The 26,171-nt window shown below is 45.7% G+C and overlaps 1 protein-coding gene across 1 annotated transcript in view; it reads left to right on the top strand.

Annotated features, from left to right (window-relative positions):
• The window catches only part of CPA6 (carboxypeptidase A6), a 105,784-nt gene that overhangs the window by 40,657 nt on the left and 38,956 nt on the right, over positions 1 to 26,171 (top strand). Inside the window, exons 2-3 of the mRNA XM_065399337.1 lie at positions 7,987 to 8,062; positions 20,093 to 20,217. Of these exons, the coding sequence (XP_065255409.1) occupies positions 7,987 to 8,062; positions 20,093 to 20,217 (201 nt within the window). The remainder of the gene's footprint in view (positions 1 to 7,986; positions 8,063 to 20,092; positions 20,218 to 26,171) is intronic.

Here is a 26,171-nt window from a genome sequence, read left to right on the forward strand (position 1 = left end):
TATTTTTTCATATGCATCTTTCAATCTTGCACCTCCTGTCTTGCATAACCAGTTGGGTGTAGTAGTTTTGTAAGAACCAAATCATTTCAAAGCTATCTTTCTTCGTTGTCCAATTAGGAACAAATACTTTTAAGTAGGATTTTGTTTTCATTTAGAATATCTCCTTAGGCTTTTGATTCATAACATGCTGTCCCTCAAACCATATCTAAAGAATTGTACTGGTATTGCTGTGTAAATATGTTTTGCAGGGGGCTCTGATCAGAGTTGGCACTAGACACAAAAAACAACAAAAAAAATTTCTTCCAGGAAATGTGAAAATGACATAAATGAAGTTAATGTCCTGTCTCTCCAGCAGAAAAGTTTCCACATGTGTGTATATTATGCAGTACTATTTCACTGAATCTGCCTGGTCTGTTCAAAGTGGTCAACATAACTCTATTCTCACATCGTGGGGGGGGAGGGGATATCTGTTTTTGCAGACATTTGCTATACAGAGCACATCCCACATAGTCCAAACACAGACCATCATTTTCTATACTGTTCTTAGAGAGGGGGGAAAAGGAAAAAAGGTGTTTAAAGCTGGCATCAGCTAACAGAGCTATTCATTTTGCTCAGTAGCAGAGCACTCTCCAGGGAAGCCAAAGGCCTGGATTCTGCTCCTCATCCACCAGTCTCTTCTAGTCAGTTCATTTAATGTATTGCTGTTTGCCTAGAAGGGTATGCAAATGCCTTCAGTTGTGTTTACACAAGTTCAATTCAGCCCATTAAATCATAGTTTGAAAATTCCACTCGCCTGTTCCCCACTGGTAAATGAACAACTTGTCCTGGTAAGTGTAAGGTCCTACACCATCAATTTCTGCAAAATATAAGTTTTCTTGTTTGTTTGTTTAAAAAAAGACGTTTCTAGCTCTTATGCTTACAGAGATAACCTTAAAAACAACAAGGAGTCCGGTGGCACCTTAAAGACTAACGGATTTATTTGAGCATAAGCTTTCGTGGGTAAAAAACCTACTTCTTCAGATGCTGAGGTTTTTTACCCATGAAAGCTTATGCCCAAATAAATCCGTTAGTCTTTAAGGTGCCACCGGACTCCTTGTTGTTTTTGTGGATACAGACCAACACGGCTACGTCCTGAGAGATAACCTTGCAACATAAATCAATGGATTGCCAACTTCCTGAATCGGCAGACAGTTCCAGCATCTCTTCTGTTCATAGATTTTCAAATATGTAATGAACACCACTCTGTTTAGTTTTACTAATCTGAAGCTCTTGTGCAGCCGTGAAACTGACCAGAATCATATCAATTTCTGTGTATTGTTGCTTGGGGAATCTAAGGTCAACACTGGAACTATTCATAGGGGAGAGGAGCTCCCTGCCCCCCAAAAAGGCAGGGGATTCAGAGCATCCAGGAGGGCAAAGAAGTAAAAAACCAGACGTTTCTCTCTTCCAACAGCCAGACTAGGGAAAGGATTTTCATATTATCAGACATCCACTCTCCAGAGGTCAATATGAAAGATGGAGCTCTCTAGTAGAGTCCAGAGATCACACTCAGATAATCATCCCTGAACACCTCCCTCTTCTCAGCAACTAGGGGTACGTGCTGGGAATCTCACCATGACATTGACTATGAGGCTTATTGATAGATCCACCATATATCTCCCACATCAACCCATGGCTAATAGATTTAGTTGTCTGGCTGGTATGCGTGGTAGACTTTTGAATCCCTACATTAAATGCATTGTGTTATAGTAAGGGTGATTGCATAGAAAGTATTTAATAGAACATTTTGATTTGTTGTTAGTACAAAGGATCTGGAGCCAAAAATCAACCTCGGGACTGCTTTCTTTGATGGTGTAGCGGGGTGATCACCCCGCTCCTGCCTGAAGGAGATAAAGCAGCCCTGGAGAGGGCTGCAGTAGGGAAAGCTAGGCTGATTGGGAAAGCAGCCATAGTTGTGGTCAGCTTAATCAGGGCCCAGCTGGCCCTTATAAAAGGGCTGTGGGCCAGAAGCAGCAGAAAACACTCTCGCTAGCTTCCTTGAGAGAGAAGGACCTGGTTGCCTGGGAAGCTGAGGAGGGTACCTAGGGTGGAGCAGTGCTGGGGAAGGGCAGATAGAGCTGGGGAGCTCCAGCCTAGCAAAGCCCCAGGCTGCAGAGGGGCAGCCTAGAGATAGGCAGAGGCAGCTGGTCCAACCCTCCTTGCTGATGATGGGTGGTTTATAGACTGCAGTCTGCCCCAGGAAACGGGGGCTAGATGGTGACTGGCAGTAGCCACTGAGGCAAGGTGGGGATAGAAGGTTGGGGGTTCCTCTGGGGGGGGGACCCAGACTGCGGGGGGCCTGCAGAGGGCAGAACCCTGGGAGAGGGGCACCATGGTCTGGGAGGGACACGGGGGCCAGTGGCAGGCAAGACACTGGCCTGTAGAGGGTGCTCTGGGCTGGAAGAGCTAATTCCCAGGACGACCAGCAGGAGGTGCTGCACCGGTGAGTCGTTGCCCCACTACAGATGGGTAGGTATTAGGTGCACTGCAGAGTCTGATACCTGTGCTCTTTTTCAGAAGGACAATGCTGGAATGCTTCTTGAGAATTACTGAGCCTTTTGACTTGGCTATAAAAGCTGGTATTAAAATACTGTTTTCAGGAATTCATTGTCACTTTGCATCTTACATTCACAAAAATGAAACTGGATTGCTAGGTTGGATTATCCATCATTTCATAAAAACCTGACAGTATGAAGTACGCTAAAGTGCTTTCTTTGCACTCTCTAGGAGAAGCCCTGGCCACAGCAATTTTCCAGCAATGTATCAAGCAATTAATCTGTCACAACCAGCCATGTCACCATTGATATTTTCCCTTCTCTGGCAGGTCTTTAATCAAGTTGGGCATGACATAGCCACTGAGCCAGATCCAAAAGACAGTTTAGACTACACATGTTAGTCCTTTAAAGAAAAGGAAAACCACACCTAAATAAAGTTCACTCTGAGTTGTAACAACTACTGAATCCAGATTTAACTATTTTACATTTGAAATCATTGTTCCATATGTTCTGCCTCTCCCCAGTACTTCCAGAAACTAGCGATAAATGTTTATTATTTAATTTACATTCAGCCAGTGGAGATTTTAGTCAGTCTCTGCACATAACCTTTAAGCAGTTCAGTCCTACAGTATCTGTCCTGTGTACACAGTAGACCTGTCTGTCCAGTACTCTTTTAAATAACTATTTGATATTTAGAAAGAAGTGAGTGATAGCAAAGAGAATTAGTGCAATACAGTAAGTGAAGTTGGGAAACGTATTTCCCTTAATACAGTGCAGCCTTCCTAGTACTCCGAGGTTCATACCCCTTTGTAAAATATCCTTCTCTCTTATCTGTCTGGAAAGTTAAACTTTGGGTAATTTTCCCAACCCCCTGCCACCTCTTCTTCCCAATTTTTAGCACTGTCAAGCAGGAGAACCCCTGTATAAGATTACCCCTTTGCTATTCCAGCACACCACACTGAGCCAGTGGTGTCAACAGAAGCAGAGTGAAACTGAGCCAGGTTCATTTTTTTAAATAGTACTGGCACTACTGGAACTATAGGCCAAACCTTAGAGTCAGACAGAACCCTTTGAAGTCACTGGGGGCTTTGCCTGAATAAGGATGTCAGGACTTGGGTCCGCAGTACAAGGAATGCTCAGCAGGGATGTTGCCAAAATGAAAGGGTGGAAAGAGAAACAAGGAGATAGAGACAAACTGAAAGGAACAGATGGTGAAGGGAGAGAAGCGACAAAAGGAGGAAGAGTCATTCACAAAGGAAGAGGGGTCTGGTAAGAGATGGTGTAAAGAGCAGCTAGAGAAAGCCATTTGCACTGCACAACACCACCACTTATTGGTCCTATGGAACCCAGGCACTATCCACATATTCGACTGGCACCTTTTCTGTTAAATAACTATTTACACAGATACAGATAAAGCAGTCCTGTAGCAGGGACAAGCCTGCCCCGTATTCTAGTGACAGTACATCACATTTGGAAACCTAAGTTAGTCCCTGACAATTGAGCTGGGCAGAAGTTGGGAGCATGCTCTGAAGGCAGCACTCATCCCCCGCCCCTCACTCTCTGGTGACCCATCTGAGACCAATTGAATACACTATTCTGGGAAGCTCCAGAGACTACAGTTAGGCATCTGGGTTCACATCTACTTTGGAACCACAATGCCCCTCAGCAAAGGCCACTCTGATGCATAATCTTCCTGGATAATAAGGAAGCAGACATGATCCTGGAACGCCTCAGGAAAAAACAAGGCGAGGGGAGAAATGCAGAAGTAATAGAAAAAAAAAACCCATAAGAACGGCCATACTGAGTCAGACCAGCCCACTATCCTGCCTTACAACAGTGGCCAATGCCAGGTGCTTCAAAGGAAATAAACAGAACACGACAATTTTCAAGTGATCCATCCCCTGACGTCCAGTCCCAGCATCTGGCAGTCAGAGGTCCTCTCATGAATCAGTAACTGGTTATAAGACAGGAAACAAAGAGTAGGAATAAATGATCAATTTTCAGAATGGAGATGGGTAAATAGTGGTGTCCCCCAGAGATCTGCACTAGGACCAGTGCTGTTCAACATATTCATAAATGATCTAGAAAAAGGTGAAAACAGTGAAGTGCCAAAGTTTGCAGATGATACAAAATTACTCAAGATAGTTAAGTCCAAAGCAGATTTCAAAGAGTTACAAAGGGATCTCACAAAACTGCACGACTGGACAACAAAATGGCAAATGAAATTCAGTGTTGGTAAGTGAAAAGTAATCAATGCGGGGTGAAAGTAACTCCGAAGACTTACCGGTACAGGGCTGGCTCTGGCCCCCGGAATGGGCGGGGCCTCCGGCAGAAGAGGCAGAGCTGGGGGGGGGTCAGCGTCCCACAGCCAGCCCATCCGCACTGCCTGGCCTGCGCCACCCAGGGCTCCAGCGGCGATTTAAAGGGCCTGGGGCTCCAGCTGCTGCCACAGTGCCAGTGGCGGTGGCCGGAGCCCCAGGCCCTTTTAAATCGCCGTCCCCGGGGCAGCTGCTCCCTTTGCCCTCCCACCCCGTCGGCGGCTGGGGGGGCAAAAGGGGCAATGACAGCAGCGCTTTAAGCAGGGTCCTTTGCCACGGCAGCGCTTTAACATTGCTGCCCCTTTCCCCACGTCGGAGGCCCTGCCGGTATGGACCCTACCGGTAGGGCCGCTGATGGGGGAGGCAAAAGGGACGCGGACGTTAAAGCTTGTAGGCCGGTATGGGCTTCTTACACTGTACTGGCCTGTACCGGCTCACTTTCACCCCTGCCTATGGGGTGTCTCTGTCCAAACCATGTTCTACTCTGGACCTGTCAGCTTTCCCACACGTCTTAGTTTAAAAACTCCTCTATGATCTTTTTAATTTTACATGCCAGCAATCTGGTTCCGTTTTGGTTTAGGTGGAGCCCATCCTTCCGTTCCCAATAGTTTCCCCAAACCCCTCCTCTCTACACCATCATCTTATCCACGCATTGTACCCTGCAGTTCTGCCTGTCTAACTGGCCCTGCATGTGAAACTGGAAGCATTTCAGAGAATGCTACCATAGAGGTCCTGGACTTTAGTCTCTTATCTAGCAGCCTAAATTTGGCCTCCATGACCTCTCTCCTATCTTTCCCTATGTCATTGGTACACGTACCATGTACCATGACCACTGGCTCATCCCCAGCACTGCACATAAGCCTGTCTAGATGTCTTGTCTGAGGGCCATGAGCTCCTTGCACCAAATGTACACATATGCTACCTGTCCACAAGGCAGGTAATCACACATGCTGCATTCAATGAAATAAACTCAATAGCCCCCAGTCTGCTACTGGACTTCTGCCTGCATTCTTTTTACTCCCGCAGCTTTTTGTTTTGTTTTTTTGGGGCAGTGGGAGGGGTATTTATTGACCTTAGTTTAGAGAATGTTGGGTGTAATCTGGCTCTCACACTCCCTCTCTAAACTCCGTCGCAAAACTTCCCTCTTCACTAGCTCTTCCGGTTGCTTAGGAGCTGGCTTTTTAAACTCCTGTTGTACCAGAATAGCCCTGCCCCCTGATTAAGGGTTAGTGCAGGGGTGAGCAAACTATGGCCCGGGACCGCATCCGGGGAGCAGGATCCTGGGCTTGCCCTGCTCCAGTGCTTGAGCCGGGGAGCGGGGTTGGGGGCTTGCCCCACTCCTTGTGGCTCCCAGAAGCAGTGGCATGTCCCCGCTCCAGCTCCTATGCATAGGGGCAGCCAGGAGGCTCCACATGCTGTCCCTGCCCTAAGCGCCGCCCCTGCAGCTCCCATAGGCCAGGAACTGCAGCCAATGGGAGCTCCAGGGGCGGTGCCGGGGGACGGGGCAGTGCGCAGAGCTGCCTGGCCATGCCGCCGCATAGGAGTCAGATGGGGGTCATACTGCTGCTTCTGGGAGCTGCTTGAGGTAAGCGCTGCCCCGAGCCTGCACCCCGACCTCCTCCCATGCCCCAACCCCCTGCCCCAGCCCTGATCCCCCTCCTGCCCTCCAAACCCCCTCAGTCCCAGTCCGGAGTACCCTCCTGCAGCCCCAACCCCTCATACCCAGCCCCACTCTAGAGTCCGCATCCCCAGCCGGAGGACTCTCCCCTCCCCCCCACATTCCAACCCCCTACCCCAGCCCGGAGCCCCCTCCCGCACTCTGAACTCCTCATTTCTGGCCCCACCCCAGAGCCCACACCCACAGCAGGGGCCCTCACCCCCACCCACACCCCAACCCCCAATTTTGTGAGCATTCATGGCCTGCCATACAATTTCCACACCAAGATGTGGCCCTCGGGCCAAAAAGTTTGCCCACTCCTGGGTTAGTGGATCATGAAGGGATTAGGGCTCAAAGTCTCATTAAGAAGCTCTCAGCCTTGCTCAGCAGACTGCTAGGCTCATCACACACTTCCCCCCCAAACAGACCACACCATATATTACAGCAAAGGCATGTATGATTCAAAGAATAGCCCCATTCTCCTCACCCCTCTCATCTCGGTCTCAGTCTCCTCACACAGTAAGTCCTAGTCTCACTTGTGTAGACTCTCCCTCCTGCCTCCTTGCACCAACTCCTATTCCCAGTTTCTCTTGCCCCTTTTCCCCTGCCACTCCTTTTCCCCAAGAATTCACCCCTGCAGGACCAGCTCTTGTCCCCTCTGCATCTTAATCAGGCTGCTTCCTCCATGTGTCTGGGCTGAACAGGATTGTTAGCGAGAGCACAGAAGAGACAGTCTCCCTGCTCTCAATTCAGGTACGCAGATCCAGACCCAGCCTGGTCTGCAGTAGCCAAGGGCAACAACTGCAAGAAAAGTCATGCTCAGTCCCAACCTGGAGCATGCTCAGTGCAGGTGGAATCTTCAGGCAATTAAGCTGCTAAAAGAAGTCGGTACTGAGCATGTGTGAACTGCAATCTTTCAACTGGCCACATTTAAAAGGATTTTTATGGGGCTGGCACAAGGCACATTTGTAACACAAAGGCCAAATGTCAAGTCCCTGCTGTGCAGAATGGGGGCTCTAGAGCTTTGCAAAGAAAAGGCTGACAGAATTTTTTTAACACTAGCAAAACAGTGTGTTATTCCCTATCCTCATTCTCAGAAATGTCTGTACCATTTTGGCTAAAGTTTTCCAGAAAAAATCAGCCTGAAGCAGACCCATATCATGGAAAATTTCAGCCCATATGGTTTAAGTTTGGCAAAGATATAAGCAACTGAAAACAGGGTCTTATAATGAGAAGTGTTGGGAAACCTTAATAATAGATGCTGCCATCCCCACCTACAATCAGCTTACTTCTTGGACTTGGGAAGTGCACAGTTAAGTAGGGTCAGGTTTGAAAGCAGATTTCTGATGCACCTGTTATTTTAATAGTATTTAGAAAGAGACAAAATGAATATGGACTGTAAATGATAGATTTATTTCTGGGTCCTGTTGTTGAAACAAGTCCTTAATGCTTCAATTCAATGTTCTCTTACCAACAGTGATAAAGTAATACGGCTTGTTCCGGAGAGCGAGAGAGAAGCACAAGCACTGAATGCCATATTTCACCAGCTTACGGTGAGTTCGCGCTTTGTGGTTTCAATACAAGTGCTCTTCTTGAGGCTGCCTTTAATGGGTTAATTCATGTGCCTTTCATCCGGGGTGACTGTTTCAAATCCTGGGTTACATTCAACTGAAAATACGTGTGGAGAAAGGAGAGGAAGCACAAGAAAGAGTGGAGGCCTCAGCCTAAAATAGAGTGGCAAGAATCCCCATTTCAGCCAAGCTCAAAATCTTTACAACTATTACAAATAAAAGATTCCCCCACCTTAAAAATAAAAAAAAAGGAAAATAAAAGCAGGGAAATCAAAATTTTCACTTGTTTGTACCTAGTGCCATTGCATCAGCTTATCACAAGAGCACTGTCCAGAATGCTGCCTCTCCGGCAGAGCTTAACAACGGGTAGGAACTGCTCTGCCAGCAGCAAAGACCATGGTCACAGAGAAGGAAGAAGGTATGCACAGAACCTTCCTCCTATCCATGCTCACAGCCCTCTGTGACACAAGATAATGTGGGAAGAGGACCACCATGCACATGCACTGAACTCTGGCATTATAGGTACCTGGAGGTGGATTCTTGTGAATAGTCTGAGACGGTAAGCTTTTCAGGGCACGGAAAAGTCTGTTTATGTTTCTACAGTAGCTACCAGTCAGACAATGGGGCTTTGGTCCTAATTAGCAATTTTGGATGTTACTGTAATACAAATAAATAATAACTTTAATAGCCAGTGGCAATAAATAGATAAGTAAAACAAACGCCAACCTCCACAACTCCCTTGGACTTCTGGGGTTTCTGGTTGCATTTTTATTTTGTTCTCCTCTGTGTTTTTCTTTCTTCTACTACAGCAATCCCCACAAAGCACCTCTCCCAACTCTCTCATTACATGCTCCCTTAGGCTCACAGAAAGTGATTCCTTCTCCCATCTCCATCAAAGTGGGAGCAGTAGAAACTTGAATAACCACATGTTGTAACTCTTACAACAGGGTAATACAATTTTGGCAAGGTGCGCTGGAATCTGACGGGTTAATTAGAAAGTGATTGATTAGGACGATGTAATAAACTAAAAAGGTTGAAAGGAAGATTTTGTTTAATAAATGAAAATGTACCTACATACAGTAATATTCACCTGCAGGGTCAAATCCTGGTCCCTGTACCCAGCTTGTGGAAACAAGCTAAGCTTGGCTGCTTTCAAAGTCTCAGGGCTGCAGTTCCCTCTGCAGCTACCTCACTTCCCATCTATATGAGGGGCAAACTAGGGATGTCAGTGGGTTTACATAGTCCTGGATATACCAGTCACTAATCCAGTTTTGTCTTTTTCCAAACCCCTCCACAATTGATGGCCAATTTTCATAAGTGCACAAATCCAGCAGAAGTCAGTTGGAGCTGCAGGTAGTCAGCCCCTCTGAAAATCAGACCATGGGAGTTCTGCAGTCCTTCTTGGTCTTCCCACCCCAACTTATCATTCAGAGAGAGACGGAGAGAGAGCGTGCACGAGTTCTCAGAGCAGGAACAAATCCTACCCTAGAAAGAAAGAACTTTCATTCTTGAGCACTGCATCTAAACATGACCAGATTGTTAATAGCACACTGAGAAAGTGAAAATAGAAACCAATGTATGAACAAACATTCATGTACAATAAAAGAAAAAACAAGACACTGACATATTTCTGTTTCTACAAATCCATCAACACGTGACAGACACAGAAAAGAAAACCTGTAGGCTATAGCAGTAATGAACAAATTACTTTAATTATGTATTCTCTTATATTGGCCTTCAGAGGGTCTCAGATTACTACATTTTAAACACAAGAACTCAGAAGTGTTTTAAAAGGCATTTACTTTGAATATTTTTTAGTTTGGGTTGTAAATTTATATCACCTGAGTATCATGTTACTCACATCCTCTGTGCCTCGAGGGGAAAAAAAAGTGGAACCAGTGTAATAAAACTCAGAATCATTTCCAGATTTAACACACTTTTAATTAAATAACTACAAACACCAATAACTTTACATTTTTGCCCAGCACTATTTCAGTATTCGATACAATAACCTGGTTTACTGAGGTATATTAGTGCCAGATTTTAAAAGGTATTTAAGCATCTAACGCCTATTGAAATCAAAGGGAGTTAGGCACTATCACAGGATGATTGGCCCCTTTAAGAGGGAGCAGAGTCCAGTGCACCTGAACTGATAACCTGTCGCCCAATTGGGCTGAAGGGATGGGATCTGGGCCTTATAAAAGGAGGAAACAACTACTAGGGAAATATCTGCACAGAGTAAGAAGGTGTCTTCAGCAGGAAAAGATCATTGGGGAAGGCCTGTGATGAAGGCTAAACTTCAGGCAGAGAGACTCCCAAGTAGGAGGCACTGTGTCCACCTTGGAAGTGGAGCAAAAGAAATGAACTTTAAATCAATAGTAGACCTTCAGGGAGGAGGGTCCGGGACCAACTGGAACTGGGATGAAGACTGTAGGTTTGAGGTCCGTTTTGAAAGTCTTTGTACAGGACCTAATAAACTGGACCGCAGAAAGAGTGTTTTGAATGTCTGGACTTCTAGACCTCAGCAGAGACAGGCTTGGTCAGCAGGGGACACTACAGGGCAGCCATGCCTGTGTACAGGACCTAAATACTTTTTAAAATCTGGTCCTTAGCAAGTAATTTTAAGCTATTTCAGGAACACAAGTGCTTTTTTAAAAAAGGAGTTAAAGAAACCCAGTGTTTACTTACTGGTTTGCCCCACCACCACCAGGACAGAAATGGGCCAGAAAGTTATGAAACAAAAAGTGTAGCCACTTAGCCCCTGAATCAACAAGCTATTTAAGTATGTATTTAAAGTTAGCAGTGTGCTTATGGACGCTGTTGAATCAGGGCCACAGGCTGGCCTCTGTTATGTGATGGTTTAGGAATTAGACACATGAGTGGGCTTTTCAAAGGTATCCAATGTTTGTCTAATTGTGCTCTCACTAAAGTCAATGCTAAAGCTCCCATTGCCTTTAAAAGGAGTGGAGTTGGGTTTTTGAAAATCCCATCTGAGGGTCCAAGTCTACTCTGAGTGGTGTATGCACAACTTAAAAGCCCTCCCTCAGTCCCAAATGCAGTGCGGGCTCAGGGTAATCAAGACCTCATTCTGGCCAGAGGTCTGGCACAAATGGGATGTAAAGCTGCCCTAAAGGGTCAGCCCAGGATTGGCTGCATGAGGGAGCCTTCAGCTAGTACAGAGCCAGCTCTGTCTACACTAAGTACTTGTATGACCCACATCACTGTAGTATCTGAGTGCCTCACCATGTTTAATGTATCTATCCTCACAACACCCCACCACTATCCCTGTTTTACAGATAGGGAACTGAAGCACAGAAAGGCAAAGGGGCTTGCCCAATAGGAAACCTATGGTGGAGTACAGAATTGAACCCAGGTCTCCTGACTTATTGGTTAGGACTTTAACCAATGCACCATCCTTCCCCTAAGTGCTACAGAACCCATCCTGGGGCTCATAGTGATGGGGACACACTGAGCCAGGAGAGGCATGCCTAAAGCACACTGTGCTCCAGTGAACCCTAGCCACCAGGTTGCTCTAGCAACGTCGGGACCAAATCAACCCCTAGCTAACTTGGGTCCTGGTTGAGAGAAGGTGGCTTAAAGCCACATTTGTACCATTCCTGGCTGGTGTCCCTGAGGATTTGGGCTTCTGAATTTGGGCCCTGTATGTTCTTTGTTCATCCTGACCAATTCCCTCTAAGCCTTTGGGACAGATACCTGTTATCACTTGGCTCTGACCTACTTGTACAGCCTGCAGAATTAAAGGTAGACTCATCTCCATCCAGCTCAAGCAAGTGTACTCTTTTGTAGAGACAAGGTGGAGTAACTTCCGTTGGTGAAGACAAGCTTTCAAGCTACACAGAGCTCTTCTTCAGGTCTGGGAAATGTAGTCAGAATGTCACAGCTAAATACAAGGTGGAACAGATTGTTTAGCACAGTAGTTTTCAACCTGTGGTCTGCAGACCCCTGGAGTCTGCAGACTACGTCTAAGAGGTCCACGAAAGGTTGTTGTTACCAGAGAACAGTGGTTTTCAACCTGTGGTCCATGGACCCCAGGGGGGGGTCCACAGACTATGTCTAAGATTTCCAAAGGGATCCTCACCTCCATTTGAAATTTTTTAGGAGTCCACAAATGAAAAAAGGTTGAAAACCACTGGTTTAGCATACCTAGTTAACACACATATAGGGACCATTCAAGTTTAAGTGGCCCATTAATTCCCAGACCTGAAGGAGAGCATTGAGTAGCCCAAAAGCTTGTCTCTTTCACCAAAAGAAGTTGGTCCAATACAAGAGATTACTTCACCCACTTTGTCTCCCTAATGTCCCAGGACCAAAATGGCTACAACACTACTGTCTTGTAGAGGACACAGCAGGGTCTCTGGTTGTCCTACTACAAAGCACTGTCCTTCTATCTCAAGCAGACATTCCAAAGGTGCTTGTGATTTCTATCCGTGAGCTGAGCATGAAACAAATGCAAATTTACCCCTTCTTATGGGTATGTCTACACACCAATTAAACACGCATGACTGGCCTATGCTGACTTGGGCTAGGGCTGCAGCGCTTTAAAACTGCAGTGTGGATGTTTAGGTTCAGGCTGAAGCCTGGGCTCTGGGACCCTCTCCCCTTATGGGGTCCCAGAGCTCTGGCTGGAGCCTGAACATCTACATCACAGTTTTATGCCCTGCAGTGCAAGTCAGCTGACATGAGTGAGCCGTAGGTGTCGAACTGCATCGTAGACAAATCCTGTATGACCCACTGACCTGGACAGAGGCAAGAACAAGGAAAAACAAACATTTTTCTTGAAGTGGAAAAGTTTGTTGTGGGGGAGGTTTGGGGAGCGGAGGGTGGTCTCTGCTTGTTTGTTTAAATGACTGTTCTTAACACTGACATTTCCTAAACAAGAATCATAATGTAAAGCTGGGCATCTCTTCTACTCTCTGTGGGTTGCTGAATTAGAAGAACACTGTTTTCCAGCACTCTTAGGCATACTCTGTTATGTTATATGCTTAGTTTCAGGAACACATAAATAAAAGTTTACCTGTACAGGAAAGTTGAAGGAGATGGCAGGGCTGCCATACAAGCTGGTAGGCTACTACACCTGATATTAAAAAAAAAAATGCAACTGAGGGGAGAGAAAGAGGTTGGCACTGACACAGCCTATATTTTCCTAGGAACAAGCCTGCTGGTCACTTGCAGAGCTATCAAAGCCAGCTAGTTGCAATTCAGAGAAGGTTTTGAAAGGGTATTCTGGATCTAGGATTAATAGAATAGTTTGGTGGCAAGAGTAGCCCAACAAGAAGGAAATCCTTTCTTAAATATCTGCTTACAGAAGCCTGGACTAAGAATTCCAAGCAGGGTACTCTTGGAGTTTGCTGTCTTTTTTATTTTCTTTAGTGTATCTTTAAAATGTCTTGGTTTCAACCAGAGCATCTGAAGCTGATTGGGGCAGGGACTGCCTTTTTGATCAGTGTTTGTACAGGGCCTAGCAGAATCGGACCAATACCTGACTAGGGCTTGTAGTCCCTATCACGATTCAAATGTCACTGTCTTTACTGAGTGAATAATACACGCCAATTAATTAATTCCACACATTTTAACTTTCTGACCATGAATTGCCCTTGGGCAAATCACAACTTCCTCAGATTTATTATTCATTTTAGTTTGGCCCGTGGCTTCTTTGTCAGCAGTTCATTGTGAGTATCCAGTATTGGAAACTGAGTTGGATAGCTTTGACTGGACACACAGACTACAGAGTGTTGACTGGATGAGCATAACTGTTAATCAGGTTTCTAGTGAGAATGCGCAGCCTTACAATTCAAAACTTGCTTGCTTGCTACAGATTCTCCAATACTTGCTTAAAATCCCCTGGTTTTGCCAATATTCCCACTAGTAAACTTATTCAGAGAGTGAGCACAAGGGAGGCCTAAATAAACTGCCCCTAATTCACCATTACCTCAGAACTGCAGTAGGACATAGTTAAAAGTGTTTGCACTAGGGAGATGGCTTCAGTTCCCTGATCCTTGGCCACCCAGCCCCACTAGAGCAGAAGAGGACCCACTCTAACTTCTGCCAATGGTATAAGCTCCTTGGACAATATGTCAGTGAAGGATTAAGTGGGCGGGGGTTTCTGCTCCATCACATCCCTGCCTTGTGCACACCTACTGCCTAGAACACACCTGACCTGTTTGTTCTCTCCCTCCCCTATGCCAGAGGTGCAGAGAGAGGTGGCTGGTGGTGGTGGAGTTGCCTCCTTTAGCTTTCCATCCCAGCTGAGTTCCCCTATACCAGGGGAACTTTCCACTGGATATTTCCAGCACTTTTAAATCCACTCTGCACCACTAAGTGACCTTAGTAGACTAGGGAATCCAGCATGTTGAAAGCAAATTCTTTAACAATTCAAATGAAAACTCACAATTTTTTTGCAGTATGTATCTAGCTTATTGACAGCCATTTTGTCATCCTTCCAGTATTCCTCTGCATCACATATCTCAGTTGATTGTCCACTGCCATCTGCTCTCCATTGCCCAGGATAAATGGTTTTAATCCAGTTGACTGATTGGAACAAATGCCACATTCCAAAGTGTTTTCCAGACAATTGAAGTTTACTTTGATTCTCAGACCTACTTTCACCAGCTATTTATCTGCTATGGGACCCTTTTGGTCAATATCATTAATGAAGAACTACTTCATTTGAACCTTTAAGGCCAGTTGCTGCTCTCCTCCAAGCCAATGACTTTCTAGCCATTTCTTTGCCAGATATTCTGGGTTGCATCTGTAAACTGAGCACTGCAGCTGCTGTTCCATGGTAATTCTGGTGTAACAGATGGAGTTACCCTGATTCTCCAACAGCTTTTACAAAAATATACAAGCGCACACAGGCCCTCCCTGGGGTAACAGAAGGGGCCGAAGTAACAGACCTAGCAGCCACACCCCCATTCCCTTCTATTTGTCTTGCCTCTATAGCAGCTGCTCACATTGTAATCCCTGAACTGATCCTGGCTCTGCTGCTGAGGGAATTTAGACAGTACCTTGTACGGGGAAAGGATCAGTTGGTACCTTGCAGTTCCTAAGGCAAATGCTGAATGAATTTTCAGAGGATAAATGCCTGCTTGAAAAGCCACTCAGTATAAATGCTGCTTTGCCTTCTTTGCCCAAGGAGACATTCACGCCAGAGGCATAGAGTGGATGCAGCTCCCTAGCAGAGTTCCAGACAAAGTAAGCATCTTGTACATGTGTAGCTAGATGCTGTAGACATCAAACCTGATTCTGATCTAACTTACACACGGGTAAATCAGAAATCCACACAATGTTTCAAATTCAGAGGGGACATGATGGTGTTGGAATAAATTAAATCGTGATAAATCAGAATGAATGAGTGCAAGGGAGCATAAGTGAATGTAACTTAAACAGTGAGGGGGTAGAAGGGAAGGATTGCTGCAGGAAAAGCAACAAACAGGAAGGTGTAAGATAAAGAAGGAAAGACTTAGTCCACAAAGTACATACATTGCATTCATACAACACAGCAACTAGAAATACCTGTTTCAGGTGAAAGTATTCAGCTGGCTCCCAAATGCTGAGGGGGCCTGGTTCCACTCTGTTATGTCAATGGCAAAACTCTTACTAGCTTCAGTGGTTTGATATTCCATGTTTTGGTGCTGTGCAGAGGTAACTCTGAAATAAGAATCAAGTCTGAATTCTAAAGCTTAGTAAGAAACTTTTTTTTTCTTTCAAGACCCTATATGGTACCTGTTTCAAATCTTTCATATACATTTAGGTTTGTGATACTTATACATGCCTGTAAAAATAGATATTTATTTAGGATACAATTGAGTTAAATTTTTATTCAGTAACTCTCAGAAGAAATATCTTTATTACAGGGTTAAACCTTGTGTAAAATTATACCAGTTGCAATAAAGCAGCAAGATCATTAACATGTTACAATTTCCCAGAGATTTGTGCAACTTGAACCTGCAAGCTATGTATTGTTAGTATTCTATTACAATTGGTACTGTGGTCACTGCAACTGGTTGAGTCACTAACTATGTAACACTTCTCTTTACCAGCCTCACTGAAAAGCAAACAAAGTAGAGAGTCTATTGAGCAGTTATTGTCTAATATATTAAAGAAAGCTTTAATTACTTTTTGCCTCTTCCTGGTTGCCATGCAAGTCCTTACAGAAGCCCTAGAGACTCTCTCACATACCTCTTATCCTTTAATTGGCCCATTATCAGTGCAAATAAGGACAGCAGGACAGGACTGCATTCAGAACCTATTGAATTCATAGGCCTCCTATGTGCTCACTCTCTAAATACGCTGGCCCTGATTCACCACTAACTCCAAACTCCACTTCTACATAGTAGAGAGTGGTGGCAGTAAGAAGATGGCTTTGACTCCCTCATTTTTGGCCACCCAGATATAATAGAAGTTAGAAAGCCTTACCTGACAGGAGGAGTTGATGTTCATCAGTCTACTGTCTTGATCCTACAAACACATTTGCAGGTGAATAATGTCACACACAAGTAGTTCTACTGACTTCAGTGGGACAACTCATATGCTGAGAGGAAACTCAGCTGTGAAAGTGTTGGCAGGATCGAGGCCTAAATCATTTCTTCTGTCCTCTACTGCAGCTTGGCCTTCCATTGTTTTATTATTATTATTATTATTTTCAATCAGAGTATTAGCACATAGGTTGGTGTCCATTGTTCAGTGTTTTTCATCTGTGCAAGAAGGGAGAAGTCAGATTGCTACCTACTGACATCCAGTCTCCCAGCATTAAACATGTATAATACCCCACCATTCGCTAAGGTGTTAATGCAAATCCAAAATATCCTCCTGTTAGTCAGTGTATCTCTTGGGAGTTAAGTAATCAAAACATTTGGTGATTAAAATTCCACTGGAAGTGACTTGACTATATTAGTGACTGTGGAAATGGTCTATTTGAAAGTGTACTAAACAAATTTAGTGTTGGTTAGAGTATGTGTGGGGGCATGAGCATGCACACTGATAGAGCACATAAATAAAGCAAGAAGAAAGGAACTCTATTGTTTTTGTTACTGGCAATAAATTACATAATATCAGAGGCTTAAAAGTGCCAGTAAAAGCTCTTCACTAGGCCATTTTAACAGCTGTCATCACAACAATAGTTGTATTATGAACCTGACATGCCTCAGAGGCATGGGAAACCAGATCCTATAATGATCTTATGGACAAGGAAAGGTTTGGTACTTGCAGTGCCACACCTAATTCAATAAATTTAAAAAGTTAAACTATTAGTTAAAAAACCAGTATAGCAAACCATTACCTTTATATACTACAGAATGTATAAATAAACACAACTTAGTCTGGATATTAAGAGTAAATTATAATATTATTGTGCTGGAAGGTGTTAATTGTGCCCAACAAATGGCTCTTTGATCTAAAAACAAATCACAGACCTGGTTAAAGCCAATTGGTGTGTTAAGCATCTTTCTTTCAGATTAATTGGAAGGAGCAATTCAATGCCCCTTCATGTAGTGTTAACTGGAAACAAAAGGAGATTGCTGTCCAGGCCATGGGTCACATGGCAAAGCCAGAGCAGGGCTAAACCAGGTGGTCTGAGGGATTTCCCTGGGATTGTGCCAAATGCAGAAGCCAAGGGGGGGTGTGTGTGTTTGTGTTAGAGGCAAAAAGCCAGCAGGGAGGGAAGTGGTCATTAACATGACCCTGAGAGGGAGCGGAGAGACAGAACTCCTTGGGCATAGAACTAGGGTGACCAGACGTCCCGATTTTATCGGGACTGTCCCGATATTTGCTTGTTTGTCCCGCGTCCCGACCAATGTTAGGTCGGGACACTGGACAAACAAGCAAAGGCTCCGGAGCCCGGAAGTGCTCGCGCCCCCCGCGCCCCCCCCCCGCCCCGACTCTGCCCCTCCTTCCCCCATTGGCTCCCTCACCAAATCCCTGCCTCTTCCCCAGGCACGCCATTCCTCCTCCCTCCACAAGCGCTGGAGGGAGGCCCCGGAGACGCAGGGGGAGCGCGGGGCCGGGGTGAGTGAGAGTCCGGCCTGGCCCCGAGCGCAGGCAGGACTCAGTCCAGCGGTACCTGGAGGGAGAGGAGGGGGGCGGCCCACGGGGCCAGGCGGCGGCTGTTCTCCCCACCTGGGCAGCGGGACTCGGGAGCAGCCGCTGCTGCAGCTCCCACTGCCGCAGAGGAAGGAAGCGGCCGCTGGCCAAGCTCTGCGGCTGCGGCTCTGGCGCCCGGGCCCGAACCCCCCGAGCCCAGGCCTGCTGCGGGGACCCAGCAGCGCGCACGCTGCGCCCAGCCCCTGGCCAGTCGCGTCTGGGCTGCTGCCCAGCTGGTGCAATCCCGGGGCGGAGGCATCGGCAGCCCAGCCCCTTTTGTTCCCCTGCGGGACCTGAGCGGGACGGGGGGGCTGGGGCTTGCTGCCCCCACTCCCTGGCCGCCCGCGGGATTGCATCAGCTGGGCAGCAGCCCAGACGCGACTGGCCAGGGGCTGGGTGCAGCGTGTGCGCTGCTGGGTCCCCGCAACAGGCCCGGGCTCGGGGGGTTCGGGCCCGGGCGCCAGAGCCGCAGCCGCCGAGCTTGGCCAGCGGCCACTTCCTCCCCCCGCGGCAGTGGGAGCTGCAGCAGCGGCTGCTCCCGAGTCCCGCTGCCCAGGTGGGGAGAACAGCCCGTGGGCTGCCCCCTTACTTTCCCTCCAGCTACCGCCCGACTGAGTCCTGCCTGCGCTCGGGGCCAGGCCGGAGTCTCACTCACCCCAACCCCGCGCTCCCCCTGCATCTCCGGGGCCTCCCTCCAGTGCTTGCGGAGGGAGGAGGGGGTTGTTTTTTTGCTCTGCCACCGTTTTTTTTTTTTGCTCCGCTCCCCCCCCCCTCACGTCCCGATATTTGACCTGGGTGATCTGGTCACCCTACATAGAACTGACTGGAGGGTCAGACTTGAAAATAGTGAGCAAGGAAACAGCTTGCTGTTGTTTCTACCTACTGTGTTCAGCAGAAAAGGACTTTGTGTATATTCTTTGTAAATAAACAGAATTGCACCAAAGAATATACCTGACTCATCATTGATTTCTCCTCCTAGAAGAAACAATCCCACAAGGCCCCAAATATTGGCTAACCACATGGGACAAAAAGGGCAACAGTGCTAAAGTGCGCAGAAATAAAATATACCATGTTTCTTTTATATTTAGAAAATAAAATTACAGATTAATTTGGAGGTGCAGACACTTGTACTTAGGTATATGTTATCTTTCTTTGATTTTGTAACCTTTCTATATACATTTTTTTTGGCAACGTAGGACTCTTCCTATCTACCACAGCACCATCTAGATATTGTCATTCAGCACTGAGTTAGAACTGTGTCCTGACCATACACTCAAACCATAGATAACCCTTGAGTATGAACACAATCTTACCTATTTTACAGCCCCATGCTAACCTATTCTGCATTGAAACTTGTGTTGTACCTCTGGCATATTATTTCTAAATGTCATTGCAGAACTTTAGCATACATTTTACAAACACCACATTAATATATTTTTGAACACTTTCCATTTCTCCTCAGTTTTCTTTCCTTGCATTGCCCTATTGAAAAATAAAAATGAAAACAAAAGTTGCTGACCATAGGGAAGCTGATACAGAGGGAATGTGCAAGATTTTGAGGGATTTTGACAAGAAATTTACTATATAATGTATAAAAATCTGATACAGAAAAGTGGTGGATATTTAAACATCTCTTGGATTATGATGCCAGGTAGCTCAGATCAAGAAGAGGTCAAAAAAAATTGTTAAACTGAAAGTGAAACATTTTTGTTTCAAAAATAAAAGTTTGAGTCATTCTCTAACTACTGTAAGTAGTGTTTGACCAGTGCACTAAGCAGTAGTACTCCAGCAATGCTAAATAAATAACAACATGCCATATTAGATACATAGAAGAAAATTACAACCATGCTATCTCCTGGATTTCCCCACCTACACTGAATAAATATGAATTACAGGTTGGTTCCTGCACTACAGGTGGACCTGTGGCAGCCCAGCAGCATCTTCCACATCTCAGAGGGTACAGTCACAGATGTACATGTTCCAGGGAACAGTTCACAAATTCTGCTACCCTACCTGCAACAAGCAAACATCAAATACACGTAAGCTTCCATTTCACTTCCTGCGAGTTATCCTGGTGGAATGTGGGATCTGACCTCTAATGAAGGTTTATGTCTATAATACCAAGCGTGTTTCAAAAATACTGTTACAGCACAGCATATTTTCAATTTGTCTGACAGGTAGCTAGATATTCACAACAAGACAGTCATTTTATGGAATAACAGAGTCTCCCACAGGCAAACAGTTTAATTAAATGGCCTCCTTTAGAGTGCAGACTAGTGTCTCTGAAATGCATATAAAATTGTATCTGTTGTGAGAAATATGGTAATTACTGCTCCTATTCTATAGTCTGTTTTGCTTGTACATACACTTAACAGGAGTTGGGTTTGCTTAAAAGTATACTATAAATGAGAGAGCTCACATGCTTCATTAATTATATAAAGGAATACACTGATTTGTTTTATAACTCTCTGTTCTGGTCACAAAATATAGGTCATGTAGAACAAAGACTGAATAAGGATCACATCCCACAAAAATGATCATACTCTTCATGTAGAGAGAAAGGGTAATCTTGTGGTTAAGGCCTTGATTCAGCCAGGCACCTAAGTTATATATATATGTAACTTTAAGCACATGAGTAGCCCTCCTGAAGCCCATAGACTACTCACATTCTTAAGCGTGTGCTTAAGTAATTTGTTGAATCAGGTCCTATATGGGGTTAATTGTACTTATCTCAGTGTGGATAAAATATTAATGTTTGTAAAGTACACAAAGTGGTATGCTTTGACGGGAAGTAACTGTCAGTATGATTATTTCTTATAGATTACAATGATCTCAAATTACTAAATTTGTAGTCCTCAAAATAAAAGCAAATATAAAACAATTAAGTATGCAGGTCTAGTAGCCTGAGATCAGAGCTGTTTTGCTATGGGCCCTACATTATGGCAGTTTTGCTTGCATTTAAAAATGAGATGATTATGTGATTTTTATAATTATGTTTAACTTTTATGTTACATTTTTGTACAGGAATTGACATGTCCAGTTTCTTGCATTCATATGCCTGCTGCTGTTCCTTGTCTCAGCAAAAGTCTATAAAAAAGATCCAGAAGTGTTGTCATGGTTATCAAAAAACTACTTTAACAAACATTATTGATGTTGCAAAATCAAGCACTCAAAAGTTAGGAAATGCCGAATTCATCTGTTCTGCATATGCACTATGATAGAGTTTTTAATTACATAGAAATGTAGGGCTGGAAAAGACCTCAAAAGATTATCTAGGCCAGCCTCCTATCCTGAGGCAGGACCAAGTAGACCTAGACCATGCCTGACAGGTGTTTGTCCAACCTGTTATTTAAAACCTCCTATGACAGGAATGCCACAATATCCCTTGGGAGCCTTTTCCAGTGCTTACCTATTCTTATAGTTAGAAAGATTTTCCTAATACCTAACCTAAATCTGCCTTGCTGCAAATTAACCCACTACTTCTTGTCCTACCTTCAGTGGACATGGAGGACAATTGATCACTGTAAAGAGCCCTTAACATATTGGAAGACTCTCAGGTGCCCCCTCCGTTTTCTTTTCTCCAAATTAAACATACCCAGTTCTCTTACCCTTTCCCTGTAGGTCAGGTTTTCTAAATCTTTTATCATTTTTGTTGCTCTGCATTCTGGACTCCCTCCAGTTCACTCACATGTTTCTCAAAATGTGGCACCCAGAACTGGACACAGTATTCCATCAGTGCCAAGTAGAGTGGGACAATTACCTCCCATGTCTTACATATTATGCTCCTTTAATACACCCAGAACTATATTAGTCTTTTTTGCAACTGCATCACATTGTTGGCTCATATTCAATTTGTGATCCACTATAACCTCCAGATCCTTTTCAGCAGTACTACCGCCTCGCCAGTTTTTCCCAATTTTGTAGTGATTACATAATATTTTTCCACAGGACCCCTGCCTCATTCAGTGTAGAGGATGGATAGTGCTCACTTAATGAGCAGCTATTCAATATTTTGTTCCCCTTGTTATTTTCCTTCCCAATTCTCAATCCCAATCTCCTTATGCAACTAGTCCTAGCCTCCCCCATCCCCCACAGGCCCCCATTCCTAGTGTCCTCACCCCATCAGTCCCAGTCTATCTACATCCACTAGCCCTCAGTCCCAGTCTCCTTGCCCAACCAGTCCCAGTCTACCCCCAGCCCTCAGTTCCAATCTCCTTGCCCAACCAGTCTTTGGACCATTCAGCAGCAAAGCTCTATGAAATCTCTACTTAGCATGTGTGAAATGATACTTTTTCAAAAGGTTTATAACTTGACCTAAATTGGGCAGATTTTCATGGAAACCTCAAAAAGCATATCCCTGATACACAGGTCACCCAAATGCCAGATTTCAAGTCTCTGCTCCAAAGCAGGCAGGCAGGCCAGATTTTTTTTAACATAGTATAAAAACATGGTATAACAATGTATTTGACACTAGTCTGATTCTAAGCCCTGGTCTACACTGGGGGGGGGGTGGGGGGGAATCGATCTAAGTTACGCAACTTCAGCTACGTGAATAACGTAACTGAAGTCGACGTACTTAGATCGACTTACCATGGTGTCTTCACCATGGTGAGTTGACTGCTGCCGCTCTCCCGTCGACTCTGCCTGCGCCTCTTGCGGCGCAGGAGTACAGGAGTCGACGGGAGAGCGCTCAGGGGTCAATTTATCGCGTCTAGACTAGATGCGATAAATCAATCCCTGCTGGATTGATCGCTGCCCGCCGATCCAGCGGGTAGTGTAGACATACCCTAAGAAGCAGCTTAACTGCTGGCTAAAACTTTCTAAAAATATTCAGCCTGAGGCAGACACCTGGCATGAAAAATTTCAACCAGAACAGTTAAAATTTGTCAAAAATATAAGCAAGTGAAAACAAAGTCTCATAATGGGACATGTCAGGCAACTTTAATAGGCAGTGAGCAAGAGTGCTGATTGATCTCTTGGCTGTCGATAAACCCTCAATGTTTAGTAGTAAGACTCAGATTGCTCATTCTTAGGATAACCGGAGGTGGCAATACCAGGATTCTTCAAGGATGAGCTTGCAGAATTCGGCTTGCTAGGAGGATCATTAGCTTTCCTGAACTGTGCCGGATACTGACAGGTGGCACGACAAGAATGCAGATCCATTGCCGCCCAGTGGTTCAGTTCTTAACTGATTCTGAACTGGGCAAGGCTTCTGTGCAGTCAGCCAGCACTGTTGGGGTCTTCAAGACAACCCAAGCTGCAGCTGCTGCGCAGATCAAACAATGATAAACATTGTTGAGGAGTGCCGGTTAGCCAAATTCAACAGGGGTTCCGAAAGCTCCACTTGGCCACTAAGAACACTATTGTTTGGCTCAGCAAATGTGCAAATAAATAGGCAGTATTACCAGCCCCATCTATAATACATAGTTTTATCTGCCCCTTGAGTTTACCAAACTCTTATTTAGCTAGCAATAAGATGGCCATGAAAACAGGCTATGCACCAGATCAACTTTTACTGAAGAGTCTCTGTCACAGGGCCCACCACACCAGGGCACCATCAAGCAGCTAACCTCTGCAATACAGGCAAGTCCTGCCTCAATTTCTCCTTCTTCAGTCCCTGTAGTCACTCAAGGTGCCCATCCTTTCCGCCACAGACTAAAGGCTATCACTGCCCAGGAAAGGAATGAGATCTCTCTCGGAGTCTAATAAAAGCCCTGTTTCCAAGCATCATTTATTAATATAAGTGCATCCATTCACAGGACTCTCAATGTGAAACAGTTCACAGATCCCCAAATAGCTCCTGTGAGTGGGCTCCCCATAGTGTTCCATACCCCAGGCCTCCTTTGCCCAGGAATCCTATCCCTGCTGAGCTTCTTCAGAATCACTCTCTTCTATGTTCAGCCTGGCCCTAGCTGAGTCGGATCTTCCCTTTTAACTAGGGGCTGCTACATGAGCCTTTCAGTCACTAGGATTCCCTAGCTCCAGCCAGCCCTGTCCCACCAACGCTCTCCAGTTCTTTCTCTGCACCAGCTCTTCCCCACAGCAGCTCCCAACTCGTGCTCTGTAAGGGGTTCATGCAGCTTGCTCCAGAGAACCTTCTTCATCTCTTCCGCTCCCCCTTCCTCCTCCCACCACTACCACTTCCTGTCTCTTCTTCCGCCTGGTCCTAACCAGTGCCTGAGGTGTTATATACACGGGTATGTCTACACTACAGGATTAATTCGAATTTATATAATTCGAATTTAGGAAACCGATTTTGTAAATTTGAATGTATTCGGCCACACTAGGCACCATTAATTCGGTGGTTTGCGTCCAAGCTACCATAGTAGCATCGATTTCCAGAGCGTTGCATTGTGGGTAGCTTTTACATAGCTATCCCATAGTTCCCGCAGTCTCCACCCCCCTTGGAATTCTGGGTTGAGACCCCAGTGCATGATGGGGCAAAAAACATTGTCGCAGGTAGTTCTGGGTACAGCCTCCCCCTCCCTCCCTGAAAGCAACGGCAGACAACCATTTCGCGCCTTTTTTCCTGAGTGAACTCTGCAGACTCCATTCTGCATCAAGCATGGATCCCGTTGTGCTCCAGAACGCAGTCTTGAACATTGTAAACACCTCGCGCTTTCTCGTGGAGTTTATGCTTACACAGGACCAGAAAAAAGAGGCGAGGAGGAGGAGGAGGCGGCGATTGCAGCGCAGCGACCAGCGTGATGAGGACATGGACACGGACACAGAATTCTCTGAGACCGCGGGCCCCGGTGCTTTGGAGATTATGATGTTAATGGGCCAGGTTATAGGCTTTGAACGCCGATTCTGGGCCCGGGAAACAAGCACAGACTGGTGGGACCGCATAGTGTTGCAGGTGTGGGACGATTCCCAGTGGCTGAGAAACTTTCGCATGCGTAAGGGCACTTTCATGGAACTTTGTGACTTGCTTTCCCCTGCCCTGAAGCGCCAGAATACCAAGATGAGAGCAGCCCTCACAGTTGAGAAGCGAGTGGCGATAGCCCTGTGGAAGCTTGCAACGCCAGACAGCTACCGGTCAGTCGGGAATCAATTTGGAGTGGGCAAATCTACTGTGGGGGCTGCTGTGATGCAAGTAGCCAAAGCAATCACGGAGGTGCTGCTACGAAAGGTAGTGACTCTGGGAAATGTGCAGGTCATAGTGGATGGCTTTGCTGCAATGGGATTCCCTAACTGTGGTGGGGCAATAGATGGAACCCATATTCCTATCTTGGCACCGGAGCACCAGGGTACCCAGTACATAAACCGCAAGGGGTACTTCTCAATGGTGCTGCAAGCACTTGTGGATCACAAGGGACGTTTCACCAACATCCATGTGGGCTGGCCGGGAAGGGTTCATGACGCTCGCGTCTTCAGGAACACCAATCTGTTTAAACGGCTGCAGCAAGGGACTTACTTTCCGGACCAGAAAATAACCGTGGGGGATGTTGAAATGCCAATTGTTATTCTTGGGGACCCAGCCTACCCCTTAATGCCATGGCTCATGAAGCCATACACAGGCAGCCTGGACAGGAGTCAGGAGTTGTTCAACTACAGGCTGAGCAAGTGCAGAATGGTGGTAGAATGTGCATTTGGCCGTTTAAAAGGTCGCTGGCGATCCTTATTGACTCGCTCAGACCTCAGCCAAACCAATATCCCCATTGTTATTACTGCTTGCTGTGTGCTTCACAATCTCTGTGAGAGCAAGGGGGAGACCTTTATGGCAGGGTGGGAGGCTGAGGCAAATCGCCTGGCTGCTGATTACTCGCAGCCAGACACCAGGGCAATTAGAAGAGCACACGATGAAGCGCTGCGCATTAGGGAAGCTTTGAAAACCAGTTTCATGACTGGCCAGGCTACAGTGTGAAATTTATGTTTGTTTATCCTTCCTGAAAACCCGCCCCCTTTATTGACTCATTCTCTGTAAGGAACCCACCCTCCCCCTTCCCCCAGCTTGCTTTCAAAGGAAATAAAGTCACCATTGTTTAAAAAT

This window comes from Emys orbicularis, chromosome 2 (assembly GCF_028017835.1).
Source record: "Emys orbicularis isolate rEmyOrb1 chromosome 2, rEmyOrb1.hap1, whole genome shotgun sequence".
Taxonomy (NCBI): domain Eukaryota; kingdom Metazoa; phylum Chordata; order Testudines; family Emydidae; genus Emys; species Emys orbicularis.